We start from the raw sequence: 14738 nt of genomic DNA on the forward strand, positions 1-14738 counted from the left end.
GACGGCAAGATCGTGGAATAAAACTCGGTTAAAGAAACGAAGGGAAAAAGGAAGTAGAAGAGGGAGGAGAAGTTCCGTTGAACTGATTAGAGCTGGAGTCTTCGAGGAAGCTCCGCGATGGAATGTGCTTGAATGATCGACGCATCACGAACGACTTTCGTTTCGATTACCAATTGTCTGAACGATGATACTCGGAGCCTTTCGTTGCAACATCGGCCTTTTTTTTCTTTAAAACGAAACCCTTTCTACAAACAATCCCGTGAAATTCTTCGAAGCACTTACGGTAAAATATGGGTCAATCTTCCTCGAGCCTATATCCATCCTGTTACAGAAGCTACTTTGGAATCTCATCGAAGCTTACAATTTCGTTCGAAAGGGAAATGTAGGCCAAGAGAGAATAGCGGCTAACGATTTTACGATGGCTAATATTTCATAAATTTTCGAGAAGAAACGCAAAGGTTCACAGGTAGGCGGACGAAGAAAAATGAAGGAGAAAGAAAGGGAGAAAAGAACTGCCTCTGGCTGGCAGTGATCTTTGGTTACCTTTCAACGTTACCAATAATAATACACCACGTTTGTTTCCTGAAAAAGGGAGGATACGTCACTTTAACCGGAATTCGCACTTCCACGGTTGGCCAACAACTTCCAACGAACGAAATACTATTTGCCTTCCGACCCCGGAATCGAACGGATAGTTTCCTGAAAACGGACTCGAAATCGATTCCTGAATCGCTGCTCAAGTTTTTTCTTCCTCGAACCGTATTCTCGCCTTTCGCGAGAAAAACCATCGTTTCATGCTTCTACTTTCAAACAGAAAACCACCCCCTTCCTCTCATGTTTCAGATACCTTGTATAGAAAGTTCCGAATGAAAGGGCGCGCGTAAATATAGAAATCCAGGAAGAAAATGAGAGAATAAAAACGTGTAAAAATGTTTGGTTACAGGTCTGGTTTCAGAATCGACGGGCCAAGTGGCGGAAACAGGAGAAGGTCGGGCCGCAGGCGCATCCGTACAATCCGTACTTGGGCTCAGGTGCACCACCACCGTCGGCGGTCGTAGCGCCGACCTTGCCGAACCCTTTTGCCCACCTGGGCACGTTCGCCCTACGGAAACCGTTCGACGCGTTTCGTTACCCACCTCTGGGTCACGGACCGGTCCTTCCCGGTAGTTACACCGCTCATCCCTATCATCGGGCACCGCCACCTTTGTTGCCACCTGGAATGCCTCTGCCTTACACGTCGGCCGCATCCTTCCAGAGCCTCTTGGCGAACATATCAGCCGCTCAGAGGCCAAAATTGGTGCGTGGCTCGCCGCCACCTCCGCCCCCGCCACCGCCAGCGCCTGCGATCAATCTGCCGCATCCACCGGTTCCACCGCCTCCGCCTCCACCGACGGCAAGTTCGCCGCAAGGTTCGCCAACCGGCAGCGTCGGCCTGCCGGACATCGACAGGCGGACCAACAGCATCGCTTCCCTCAGACTCAAGGCCAGGGAATACGAGCTTCACCTCGAGATGCTTCGCAAGAACGGCGATCTGATCAGCTGAAGAGGTTCGCGCGTACAAATACTTAAATATTTCCTCCCACGTAGATCCTCGCGATCGGTGCTTACGATTTTAACACAAACGACGTGCCCGTACCTCGACGTCGATTCTACGTTTCTCGACCTGGCTATCGATATCAATACGCCCACGCCTCGACGTCGACGTCGACGTCGACTCGGGGTATTACCTCGTAACTAGAAACCTCCCGATCGTTGTTTACGATTCTACCCTCCGTGTGTGTCTACCTCGCCACCTCGATCGCCATCTCTTGCCGCCATTTCCTTGGAACGCGATCATACCCAGACGCACACACCTCTCCTGTCCGCGCTTTCGCGTGTATCGTGCAAGATACCAGCCAAAGAACTTACTACCAAGTGGGCGGACATATTGTATACATTAATTAGGTGTACACCGCGAAGGAAGGTTGAAACGATAGGTATTCTTGTTTCTGTGATCGCACGTGCCTTTGTTACTCAATCGTAATCTTAAGAAACGTCGATCGTTTCGAATTGCATAATGGCCGATCTCTAAATACTCGAGACGATAATCGTTGACCGAACGTAACTTCGAGATACCTTCCATCGTCTCGTCGATTCGCTATCTCTCATGCAATCCGATAACATTCGACAAAAATCCAGGCAACGGAAATGATTCCTACGAACGAGATCAGGCGGATTCGTAGCTCGCGTCTGCGTTGACAATTCGGACGATCGTTCGGAGAACTTTCGTTAGTTCGAGTTTCCTGACGGTCGTTGGTATTGTCATTGCTCTTTAGCGTGGATCGCGAGCCAACGGATCAACTTTTACGACGTCGTTCGTTTTAGAAATGAACCTAACCGTATACCTGTTCATGTACAAACGAGTTTCTTCAACCTTCCTCTTTATTCTCATATACACGACGTCGACCATGCGCTCGAACGACAAATAACAGATAGAATAAGATGCTTATTTTTCGTGTAAAATACTGTATATAATTTACAGTACCGATGGAACGCCACCGGTGGATTACGATTCGCGGGAATGCATTTCAAATTTACAGTGACTCACATATTTGTTCGAACGGTAATGATATTTACGTGTACAGAATAATTATGTTTCATTGGTGATTACACAAACGTTGTACTAAATATGATGCTTCTTTGTTGACGCGCAATTTTAATTATTTACAAGAATGCGAACCAAACATGTGAGTCACTGTGCACGTGAAGATTCGTTAAACGTTTCCTACAAACGTAGAATATGCTGAATTTATGATTCGTGAGAAACGCGTTTCCTGAATTTTCACGAGATTTGAGAGATAATTCGCGAGATAACGTTCAGGAACCAAGATTTGTTTATAGCGAATTTTAAAGTAATTTTTTAGGTAAACATCATCGAAAGATGTCCGTCCAGAAGAGAATCTTGGCATCGCGACCACAAGTAATTGTTATCCGACGACGATCGATGTTACACGGTGTGGATAAATTAAAATGATTTGTTTTTTATAAAATTAAAAAAGGATTTTCTACGTCGCGGTCATGACCGTTCGATAATCGTTCGAAAACAACGCGTAATTTGTTTTACTTTTACACGAGCCATCATAGGCGTTTTAGATAAGGGAAACAGAAAGTACTATTTATAATTATTATAATTCTTGAATGTTCGACATTACGATAAGTTTTACGACTGTAATAAGCACGTTCTTAGCTCGTAAGTTGCTACCCCTGTAAATAATCAACTACGTATGCGTAACGTCTTGCATTTGTTTCATTTACGTCAGTTGCATACCGCATGACACGTTGGCGCAATTTTTTTCTTTTTGTTTTTCGAAAATTTTCTCCCACGAAATCGCGCCAACAGCAATTACAAGGAAGCATACGTTATGATCTCGAGAAGATTAGCGTAAGAGGCAAATTAACGCTTTGTCTGTCATTCATCAACAATCCTTAGGGAACTTTTATTTCTGATAAAAATCTAATCTATCATTCTAACGACACTCGTTTCGTTCCAATACTTAACGAATATTATTGATACATCGTTTCTCATAACGCAAGAGTGACAGTCGAGGTGTTGAAGTTGTAACTTTTAATTAAGGATCTCGAAAAAAGAAGAAAAAAAAAAAGCGGAGCAAACGCAACTTCGTCGACCATCGACGTTCATTATTGTACTTATACGCTCATTCCATCCCCTTTTCCCTTTTTTTTTTGCGACGAATAAATCACTATGACAAGAAAGTGAAAGAGAGAGGGCGAAAAAAAGAGAACAAGAAAACGAACGGCCTTTTTCATTATCATACGAACCCTTTCTATCTTCGATTATTACGAGAGATACACGGTAGAAATATTAATTTACAGGCTCGTCAACTTCCTGAAAAGAAGAAGAATCGAAGGAAAAAGAATAAAATAAGAAAAGGTGTGCCATTAACTGGCACATATATTATACACTGCTGGTGCGGAGTTTTCAAGAGGTTTCAAGTCTTTGCTCGACTTGACTTATGACAAGTAATTCGCGGTCGGGCACGCCCGTCGACGAGTTATTTAAATATTTTACAGTTTAATGGAGTCTCGGGGCCATTAATGCGCGTCAGCTAATTAGCGGCGTCTTGAACGCCTGGTTGGCTCGCTTACTCGCTTGCTGCAACCCCATCGGAGTGTTAACGATCCTCGAGGTTGATAAATCGAACGATTACCGACAAAACGATCCGCCGATCAAAACTGACGCGGTCTTAAAGTGTTCACGAACCGCGACCGTTCCTTCTTACACGCCACCACCACCGCAAAGGGTTAAGTAATATCGCGAACTCGATTGGAACTAAACGCGTAATGGACGCGCTTTAATCACACCTTCTCTGCACACCGTAACGTTCGATCGACTCGTTACGATCTAATTTCCTGAAAATATTACCTGCTGCGATATCTACTTGCCAGCTATAACCATCTCGTTTCCTCCTCTTCTTACTACTTTTCCATAGAACTAACATTCTCCTCTTTTCATTCCCTTTTTCTTTTTTTAAATGTAGAGCAAGAAGCGATGAACTTTGCGACTTTCTAATTATAATTTAACAAAAAGTTCCTTAATTACTTTCTTTTAAACCTAGTTACCGATCTCTAGCGCTGAAAGGACGAAGATTAAAGCAATCTGTTGAAAGATTTCACCGTAGGCATTTGCTAAAGCGATAATTGGAAAATCGACGGTAATCGATGAAAATTTTCACGAGAGAGTGGTTGAAAGCTGGAGAGAGGGAGAGGAGGAGGAGGAGGAAGAATATAGGCGTGTCTGAGTGGTGATGAACGCGTCGATCTGTGGATCTGGCACGATCGAGATGCAGACCACGCAGCCAGTCGATCCCGAATTCATCGTGTCCGCTTGGCCATTAGCAAATTACTACGGTGTAAACAGTATCGGCCCGGTGCCTGCGGGTACCTTCGGCTAAGTGCAACGTTCTACGTGTGCATACGTAGATGTTTATATAATACATCGATCGGTTGGATAGCGGAGAAAGCGAGTTAGTTAGTAACCGATCATTACGACGACGTTTTACACCGGCTCTAGCCACCTAATAACTGTCTACATCGGAACGAATTTAGCGATCGGTAGCAACCGGCTTCCAAACCGGCTACCATCTAAAAAAAAAAAGATCTGGAAGAGTTCCGTGAAGAATGCTGCTCTCGAAACAGTGATTTGTTCGACACAAATTTGCAAGCCGACATTAATATTTCGCGCTCCATTTATCCTGCACGGTAGATACTGAAATTGGTCAATGAATCCAGTCTCACTCCGGTAGAGTGTGTATAATTTTCTGGACCGGTGTGTCGGTCATTAAATTTTCATTTGTTTTTGTCTAATGGACACGCCACAGAAATTAATGGCCGATACTAAACAATAAAATAATCAAGTAAATTGCACCTGTTGAAGGATTTTAGGACCACCGTCGAGCAAAACGAACGGGGAATTTTCGAAAAAGAAGACACTGGTGTAATTGTTTCAGATTTTTCTATCGAACAAGTTCGTCGAATAAGAAATCCTCGGGAGCCGCTATATTCATCTCCTTTTAAATCCTCCTCCTTTTTTACCGCGTCCTCTCACGCGCAGCACGCGTAAAGTTTTATCCAGTTAACAATCCCTAATTGCAGGGTTTCCTGTAACTAACTCGGTTAACGTGGAGGCCCCCACGATGATTCTCCACCGTTACCTATCATCGCGATGGATGCAGATTAAACAGCCCCTTAATCTCAGCCTCTCTGCAAGCTCGCTCGAAACTTCTTCGACGCAGACCTCCCTCGCGCTCTCTTCTTTAATAGGGTCTAACGATAGGGAAACCGAACAGTTTACGACAAAATCGTCCATCTTCCAGCGGAGATCCGCGCGAAATTTTATACTAATCGATGATAACCGTATCGTCCGACGATTATGTCTCTTCAATTTTCTAATTAGATTAGCGGTTAAGTGTCGAAAGATTTAAATCGTGCCAATCGAGAAATTAAACCTTCGATCGATATTAAAATATACGAGTGATAAATAGTCTTTCTTTTGGAATTTCCTGCCGGATCGATCGAAACTTCTTTCGAACGATTGTACCTCCTCGGAGGGTTTAAAAGAGAGGAAGACAGAAGATGTACGGGAGAAGGAGAGACGAGAAAAATGAAGAAGACAACGACGAGGACGTCGACGAAATCGACGGTGGGTGAAGAGGGAGGAACGGCGAGACTCGGAGATGAGGGATGTACGGCGTGACGGTCTAATTGAGGCCTTCTTGATTGCATTTACACCGCTGCACGGCCTCCTGTATCCCAGGTATTCGGTATCAGTCTTCTGCAACGGATCCACCTGGTATTTCGCCCCGGCTACTCTTCCTCCTCTCTTTCGTCTCCTGCCTTTTTCGATACGTCTGATATTTTAGTTTCCCGTTCATAAATACAGAAATACTAAACGAGCTGTCCACGTTTACCAGAATATAAAACGAGTGTTCATAAAAATCCTGAAAAATTTTCAAACGCGTGCATCTCGATGAAATCGAACGATCTCAACGAAAGTTGAATTAAAACCTCGAGAAACAAAGACGCACCGTTTGAAAATCGGGCAAGGAGAAGAGAAAGAAAAAGGAAGATGGGAAGTTTTCGGAGGTTTACTGGCAGAATCTTCGAAGCATGGCATAAAACGCGCCAACGCTGCCATTAGTTACTGGCACGGTCGCGGAATGCTATCCAACCGGAGCCTTATTAAGCCCATTACCTCTTAATTTATTTCCTTATTTGAGAAAAAAAAGCACGCGACCACGAACATGCTGGCAGCGAGAAGTAACGATATAATTCCGGGCCGAGAGTTTCGTGGCATTTGCATTGGATCGGTGGATACGTAACCCCGCGGTGTGTCTACACGATTAAAGTTGCAGCCCGGTAAGTAATGAACGCCCACGATTATCCTTTCATGACTCCTTTCCTTCATAAATGACTGAAACTACCGAGTCCCGATACACGTATACAATGGCGAACGGTGTTGTTATTAGCCGTTCTGCGAGGAAGTAACAACAGCCAGCTCGTATGCAAACCTGTGGTCACGATATTGCTTGTGGTTTACGTATTCTCTATGAGAAAATACACGTTTCGTTGATGCGTCCTAGGGAGAAAACTACTCTGCAGCTATGTGCTTCTCGAAACGACGCTGATTTTTCTAAGCTACCTTATCTAGGTAAAACGAACCGTGTAGAAAATTCGGAAGCAAGAACGAACGAGCAAACAGATAAATATTCAAAGACCCAGCGAGAGGAACAGCAGCAGGTTGTGGTTTACGCCCTCGGTGGGAAAGATTGCTAGCTGAACAGAACTCGCGTACCACGTCCTTGTTTGCAATTCGCCGCGTGGTGTAGTCGTTATTAGCGTAAAGGGCCGAGTTAGCCGCAATCGCGATGGTAATTTGCGCGTTTGCCCGTCACTGCCGCCAAGTGGAATTGCGGTGTCGCGTTACCTTACGTGATAATGCGACGCACCATAAATCTACCCTCGATGCGGTATACGTACTGTACGTATGGACGGGGTAATAACGTGAGAGAGGCGAACGTGTCCACCGGACGCACTCGAGTTCTCCACTTGCTAGGAATGCAGCTGTGTAACCAGCGGATGATTCGACAGATTTTTCCTTCTTGCTTATTGGTTATAGTTTTCCACGAATTTCAGCCTGACGACCGAGTGTTTTCTACCGGGACAACTCTTCTTCTGAAAATATCGCGGTTTATCTATCTTCAACTCCACGTATCCAGGGAGCAATATTTTTTCTTCCCAAGCTGTTTTCAAATGTACGTTCAATCATGTAACTCATCGTTCGGCAGGTCAGCCGGAGAATTCGGGTGATTGTTCGTCGGTGGCTTCTTGAAATTAAGCGTCATTGTTTAAGAGTGAATTCATCTTGATTGTCGATGAGTAATGTCCCGCGGCAGCTACCCAGAGTGGCACGAGGATGGATCACGGCCATACACACAGGAGTCCTCGTGACTTCGAATCTGACTTCGAGTCTCCCTTGGCTGTAATGGTTACAGCTGAGGATTGTGGAGAGAGGATAGAGGGGAAGGTGAGGGATCGGGACTAAGAAGAACTGCCCCACCGGCACGTGAGAGCTCTTTAACGAGCATCATCAATAACGCGTACCGACGTTGAAGAGGAAACAAAAAGAAGCTTTCGAAAGAGAGTCACGGACGCTGGACAGCCGCGACTCGCCTTCGCTATAGATCCTGGTAAATGGTGTTAATTAGTAAATTTGATTTAAGCCGAAACGAAGCGACCGAATAGGCGGACAACCGTTCACCGAGGATGATGTACGACCTACGCGAATTACTCGTCGGATAGCTTTCCCTCTGGAATCTCGACTTCTCGTCGAGCCACCGAAACGATCGACGATCAACAACAAACGACGACCTTGCTACGTTGCGATTCTTTGCTCGTTTCTTCGTACAAGATCAAGATTACAAGGTCGCTAGAGGAAGAAGTTAACAGCACATATACGCTTTATCCTTTTGGAGAATTTTCAACGAGCTTACAATGTATTACCCACTTTTACGAGCCATGAATTAAGACGAATCAGAAGAGCGTAAGGTAAGCACGTGATTCGAGGCGGTGTACACCTGCAGAAAATTGAACCGATGCTTTTACTCGACGATGATGGTTCGTGGGACGGTCGGTTGAATTTTGATAATGACGCGTTTGCCACCGTAGGGGAACGCCGAGAAACCGGGAGACAGAAAGGGATAGAGGGGAGAAAGATCGGCTCGAAGGGAGAGGAGATGGCCCGTTAATCGACGGGCATTATCTCAATCACGTAAAACGGCAAAATTGCATTTACCTTTTTAAATGAATATTTGGCGGGAGACGCGCCGCAGCCGCCCGCTAAGTTAATTTACCAAGGAATGCCAGGTAACGCCCTGTTCAACCTACCAGCCGGCTGGACAAGTATTGTCCCGCCCTTCCGTTCAACCCTAAAACGCGTAGTCCGCGTTTTGTCTTAAAATCGAATTTCGAAAGAAGAAATTCTTTCCGATTGCCATCGAAAAGGAAAAATAAACGAACACTCTCCAGTAAAATTCCTTTCACCATTGACATCGAGTCGTAATCGACGCTTTCTCGCGACGATTTTACCAAACTGGTCGGAACGATCGAGATCGACGAAACCGTGGTTGGCTCGTTCGGAATGATGAGCAGCTCGAGTGTAAACCGGGCGAGGTGGGGCTAACAGATTCTTTGGGTCCTGCGTGATCCAGCCTGCTCGGTATCTCGGTATCTGATAATTGAAGCGGTAATTACGCGATGATTAACAGAGATGGCTCCCGCGCATCATACCTCCTACGGATCGTTCTCCTTCTCTTTCTCTGGTACGCATCTACCTTCTTTCTCTCTCTTCTCCCCTCGGAGGCCCTTCAATCAGAACCGCTCGCCCAGATCAGAGATCGAAGATAAGTTTGCGCGCGAGCACCCTCTTCCTTCTTTCACTCTACTCGCTCCATTTCTTTGCAATCTTTTTCTCTAGTCAACCATTTCACGGCTTACGATTCTCGATCGCGCGGAAGGAAAATAAATTTCCTTATAAATTGAACGTAGGAAGAATTAGAAAGGAAAATTCATTGCTCGAACGCGAACGTAGATTGGTACAAAGTATCTTTAAAGGTGCACAAAGCAGGTAAGAACGGAATTGGTTAAGCGATCGGGCGTGGCCGCGAGTCGACCGGTCGAGCAACCCCTAAACATTCAGTTAATTAGAGCTCTCTCCATTCTCCTCGTTCCTTACACCGTTCGACTCTGCCCGTCTCCGTTGCTCTTCCTCTCGGAGGGAACCCGTGGCCCTCCTAATAATGCGGACCAACCGTAATGAGGAGTAAACTAATTATTGGATGCCAGTTGGGCAGGACGATATTTCACGTTCTCGCTGACAGGCAGCCGATCAGGAGCAACAAGGATACAGAACCGCAGCGGGACGGGGCAGAGTGCTCGTAAACACAATTCGAAACGATGCCTAAGCTCTCAATCACATTTTTCTTTTTTTTTTTAAATTCCCTATGGTGCTTCGCGTCAATCACATCAACTACGATGATTCTAATACGATTTTTTAAAACTTGTCTTTGCTTATGTCTTTGGAAGAAAGCTTGTCAGCGACGAGATTCTGGTCGCAACGACGCGCGGCGCTCGGTCGTTGGTTTCGAATGAAATATCGCGCGGAACGAAGCGAATAGGTCGGTCTAATAGGAATAAACAATGTTATGAATTTAAACAGCCCAGCTTGGCGCCACCATAACCCTATATTATCAAATTACGGGGGCTTGTATAGTGCCCCGCGAGGTGCACGCCTCGCGCGACCAGGATGCGTCGTAAAGTCGGATATTAACGGTAGGAACCCACGTTCCACTCCTCTTGTCCTTTTAGATCCTATTCGCGATGCACCGCGGGGGGGTGGAAGAGGGGGGCGGTTCGTTCCAACCCGAACCCTCGATCACAATAAACAATTACGAAACGAGGATTTTTCGAAAATTTTAAACCGAACCAGTCGACCGAAACGAGTTCCAACGTAATTGATGCCTCTCTCACCCTTCTCTTTCGTACTTCACGCGAAACGTTTAACGCGACGTTTGATTTTCGATTAGCAGCTACGCGATACAAGTTTGATAACTGTAAGAAAATACAACCTACGAGTACTCCTGTCACAATTCGAATTTTATGCTACTATCGCGCCAGAAAAAAATGATAGAACGTCTACCGGTTGTTGCAAAAGCGCTGCTCGCAGGGGTTAATCACGGCCCGAATGATTATCCGACGCGTGTACATGTATCCATTAACAACGACAGGATGAAACTCTTATTAGACGGGTTATTAAGGTAAAGTGAATTATATTGCTCGATTTACGACGCAGCACGCTTAGCCGAATTTCTCGATCGGTCGTATTTCACGGTAATTAACCGGCGGGAGGATTCTTCGGAATCCCCGTCGAAAGGGCGCTGGTGGAAGCCTCGTATTCGTCGAATATTAAAGAGACCCTCTGAAACCTACCACTTTATGAATACGAAATGAGGGCGCGTTCGAGAGAGCAACGACGGGCGGACGCTCGAGTTCGACTACACTTGCGGGAAAAGTCCTTGGTTTCGTAATAAATTGGGACGGAATCGTAAAGAAGAAACAGCATCGAGAGAAGGAAGGAGGATAGAACGGAGCCAGGACCGTGAAACACACTGGCTGACGATCGTTAAAGAATAAAGAATGGTAATATTATGCCTCGCGGATGCTCCATCGGGCAGAGAACATCGTTTCGAGACGTCCTGCACGGTTTGCCCCTCGACGGTTTCTTCCGAGCGAAAGGCGTGGAAACTACTAAGTAAATTCATCGATTAGTCCCTGCGGAGGATAGATTAATTTACCAGGGAACTCTGTGAGAATTTTCGAACGATTTTTCGACAACTGTTTTCCTTTACCCTAGTCACGGAGGTCAGTTTACCGCTAACTCCTCGACTCGCTTCGTCTCGAACCAACCGACCGGACACGCCCTACAAACGGACCCCGGTGGTGGGCCCCCTCGATGAGAATTTTAATTTAATTAAGATAGACTCGTTATTAAGACCCACGTCCAACCGGGAGATTAAAATTCCTTCGTGATTGGGGAAGATCGTAAGTCATTCACAGAGGAGCTCGAGCTATAAAGAAAGGCAATGCTACAAAATGGCCAATTTGAAAAATGAATGAAAGAACAAAGGAAACGATCCAATCTATTTAATTATAAAAACAAATTCAAATTTTCCTAATAATGCAAATGAGTCTCGTTCGACGTTGTACAGGAATTCCAATGGTATTTTCTCATAAATAAAAAAGAACATAAAACCGTTCGAGAAAGATATTCTTAAGCATTCGAGAGAGCGTTTAAGAGTGTCTCGTCGTCGGTCGATCACCGGAGTCGTAATCGCAATCGTGTTACGGTGCTTGTCGTTCGTTGAACACGGCAAATACGAAACGTCAGTTTCGTGACAGCGGCAACATACTATCCGTTGTTGTGTACGATTGTGACCGCGATTCTCGACAAACGAAACGCACGATTAATTGAATGCCTCACGGCCACGCGAGATCCGCGTGGGCGGATCGTTGAACAACCAATTCGCGTTTCCCTCGCGCTCTCTCGGTAAGCGCAATTATTAACACGAACGCCCAGCTGTTCTCTAATGAACACGTCAAACGTGAATTTTCACTCGGCTAACGCGATCAGGAAATCGTGAATTTCAGTGGAGTCGCCCGAAGGAGTTCGTGTGATTCGTGACGTCTCTATCCGAGCAGAAGCTTTCAGAAATTTCACGTTAGCCAACAGGTGGCAAACGAAGGAAGATCATCGTCGCGTTTAAGCAATTCCAGCTTGATCGCTTACTTCGTTCGCTCGTTAACGAGCCAAACTTTCCTCTTCCCTTTTCCCGACCTCTAATTTACCGAAGTGCCCTCGTTTCCGGTCGAAAAACAAGGGATCGTTTCAACGATCCACCGTAGTTCTATTTTCACCTTCGATTCCAACGATATTTTTCGGGAAAAGTTCTGAACCCGTTGGAATGTCTCGCGGAGAGTCGAAAATGGCCGATACTAAGGGTACGGTGACTCTGATACTCCGAAACTGTTGTTATTTATGTGTTTGCTGAGGCGACACGGCGTGTGGGTGTCGAAGCCCGGTGAGCGCCACAGGAGCTCGTGGGCAACGTGCCGCGTGTGTCCGTGGACGAGTACCGGCACACTGTTCTTCGAAATAATCTCCTATTGGGAGTCTGACCAAACCTGTCCCTCAATTGAATTTAATCGATGATTTATTTGAATATACGTAATTGGTATCCTAATCGATTTCACGGCATTTGTATTGGTTTCAAGAAGAAGCTCAAAGTGCTGCGCCTAAGTCATTTGTATTTCAATCATTTTTCACCAAACAATTGATAGATTATGGAAATTATATTTTCTCTTTCTTATCTCAAAAGACCTGTTCAAGCTGAACGATCTATCCTTAAATCCGAACACGCCATTCGCGAGTTGGAAACGAGCCACAGGAAAGCGTGGCCGCGTTAACGCCACGTTCAGCGTGACGAGGCGTGTATCTTTGAATGGCCCGAGTCTCAAGCAGTGAAGGAAAAAGCGAATCGTGAATCACTGGACGAATTTGCAAGAGGCATCGCGTTCGCTTTGCAGGGGCGTGCATTTGAATAAGAACGACAGTCGTGCATCAGGAAGGCCGCAGCGGAAGGGGGCAGAGGAATAATAGGAAGGGTGGCTACGAGGGATACTCGAGTGACATCGTACCCGCAAACTACCACCGTCCCCTTTATATTCAAAAACATAAGCTCGCAAAGTTATTGGCCCATTCGGACCTCCTGCCTTCGCCGGACACCGTCCCGTTTCTCATTCGCGTGTCCTATAGCGTTACTTTGTGCCCTCCAATCCCACCCTTCTCTTCCTATCTTTCACCTCTCTTTCTTTCATTCTTCCCTCCTCTGTTTCCATTACGCTACTTGCGCTACGAATTTTTGCAGATTTGCTTGTCCGTTTTATTAGATATGACAGTCTAACAGAATTAAGGGAAAAATTATTGATCTCGCTTGGAAAAGTTTTATTCGCCCCTCGTATTGGCACCAAATCGTTTCGATCGAATAGATTATTACTCCCGAATGTAATTTCAAATGTATCGCGATTGTAAATCGACGACGGAAGTCGCGGCTCGAATCGATTCCTCTGCGTTTATTAATGGAATCACCGTACGATTAATATCATAAACAAGTGTTACGGAACACGACTCGAAATTGCTTTTAAATACCCAGCAGGAGCGCGGCCGTGTTCCCTTGGGCGGCCTTGGTAATTGCGCTCCTTCAAAATGTTTGCCTCGAAAATCGAAGCGGTCACGATAGAAACGCGGTATCGTTTCGCTGTTATCACCGCATGTGGCTCAACCACATCTGTCTTCGTTCGGTTTGTTTCTTTATTTCGGTCGTTTGATGCGTATGAACCGGTAATTATGAAAATGACTCGAGTCATTTGTAATACCGTCCATAAATATTATGACACTTGCAATTTCGGTCAAATGTATGTTATTTCAGCTGAATTATTCAATATAATATTAACATGAACACGTTTTTGCCTTCAATCATTTCTTACTTACGTGCCAAGTTTTTAATTTAATTTAATCGTATTGGCTTAAGTGATGAGTAATCAATAAAAAAAATCGTTCGAAATGAATTATCCTCCAAGGCCAGACGCATCTTTGGAAACGTTTGATTTGAAATTCAATCTCCAAGAGAAAGATGCATCGGTTCCAACGGATTTCTAAATTCCCGACTAGAGCAAGAATTCGCTTGGCTACCGAATAACGTGGAATATTCAAGATATTTGAAATATTCGCAACGGAGGAATAACTTAAAAATATTTATTAATGCAAGAACAATAGTCTCCTATACTCCTAGAATCAACAAAAATAAATTTCCTGCGTATTTTATTATTCTCTACCCTTGCAAACTACTTTTCGCGTGTTTGGAAACATCCTGTATAGAATGGGTATCGCCAAAGAAGGTAGGTTGGAGAAGAGTTCCAGGAGAGTAAATGACAGGCCCCGCTGACCGCCCCGGGCCCAAGAGATGATTATTTTGATTAATTTCTCCCGTCATTCGGTAGCCGAATCGTGCCGCCCGATACATTCGTGGAACACGATTCGCTTCTAATTCCGTGGTAATTGAAATCTA

At 45.2% G+C, this 14738-nt stretch overlaps 1 protein-coding gene across 3 annotated transcripts in view; it reads left to right on the top strand.

Annotated features, from left to right (window-relative positions):
* Positions 1-3805, top strand: part of LOC114871767 (homeobox protein aristaless-like) — a 62056-nt gene extending 58251 nt beyond the window's left edge. For 2 of the 3 annotated variants that reach the window (XM_029178095.2, XM_029178094.2), the window contains exon 4: positions 944-3804. In XM_029178095.2, coding sequence (XP_029033928.2) covers positions 944-1543 — 600 coding nt within the window. In that variant the 3' untranslated portion in view covers positions 1544-3804. Of the gene's footprint in view, positions 1-943 lie in introns of all 3 variants that reach the window. The other variant, XM_029178093.2, reaches the window with a different exon arrangement.
* Positions 3806-14738: the final 10933 nt, after the last annotated feature.

The sequence above is a fragment of the Osmia bicornis genome, chromosome 13 (assembly GCF_907164935.1).
Source record: "Osmia bicornis bicornis chromosome 13, iOsmBic2.1, whole genome shotgun sequence".
In the NCBI taxonomy this organism is placed as follows: domain Eukaryota; kingdom Metazoa; phylum Arthropoda; class Insecta; order Hymenoptera; family Megachilidae; genus Osmia; species Osmia bicornis.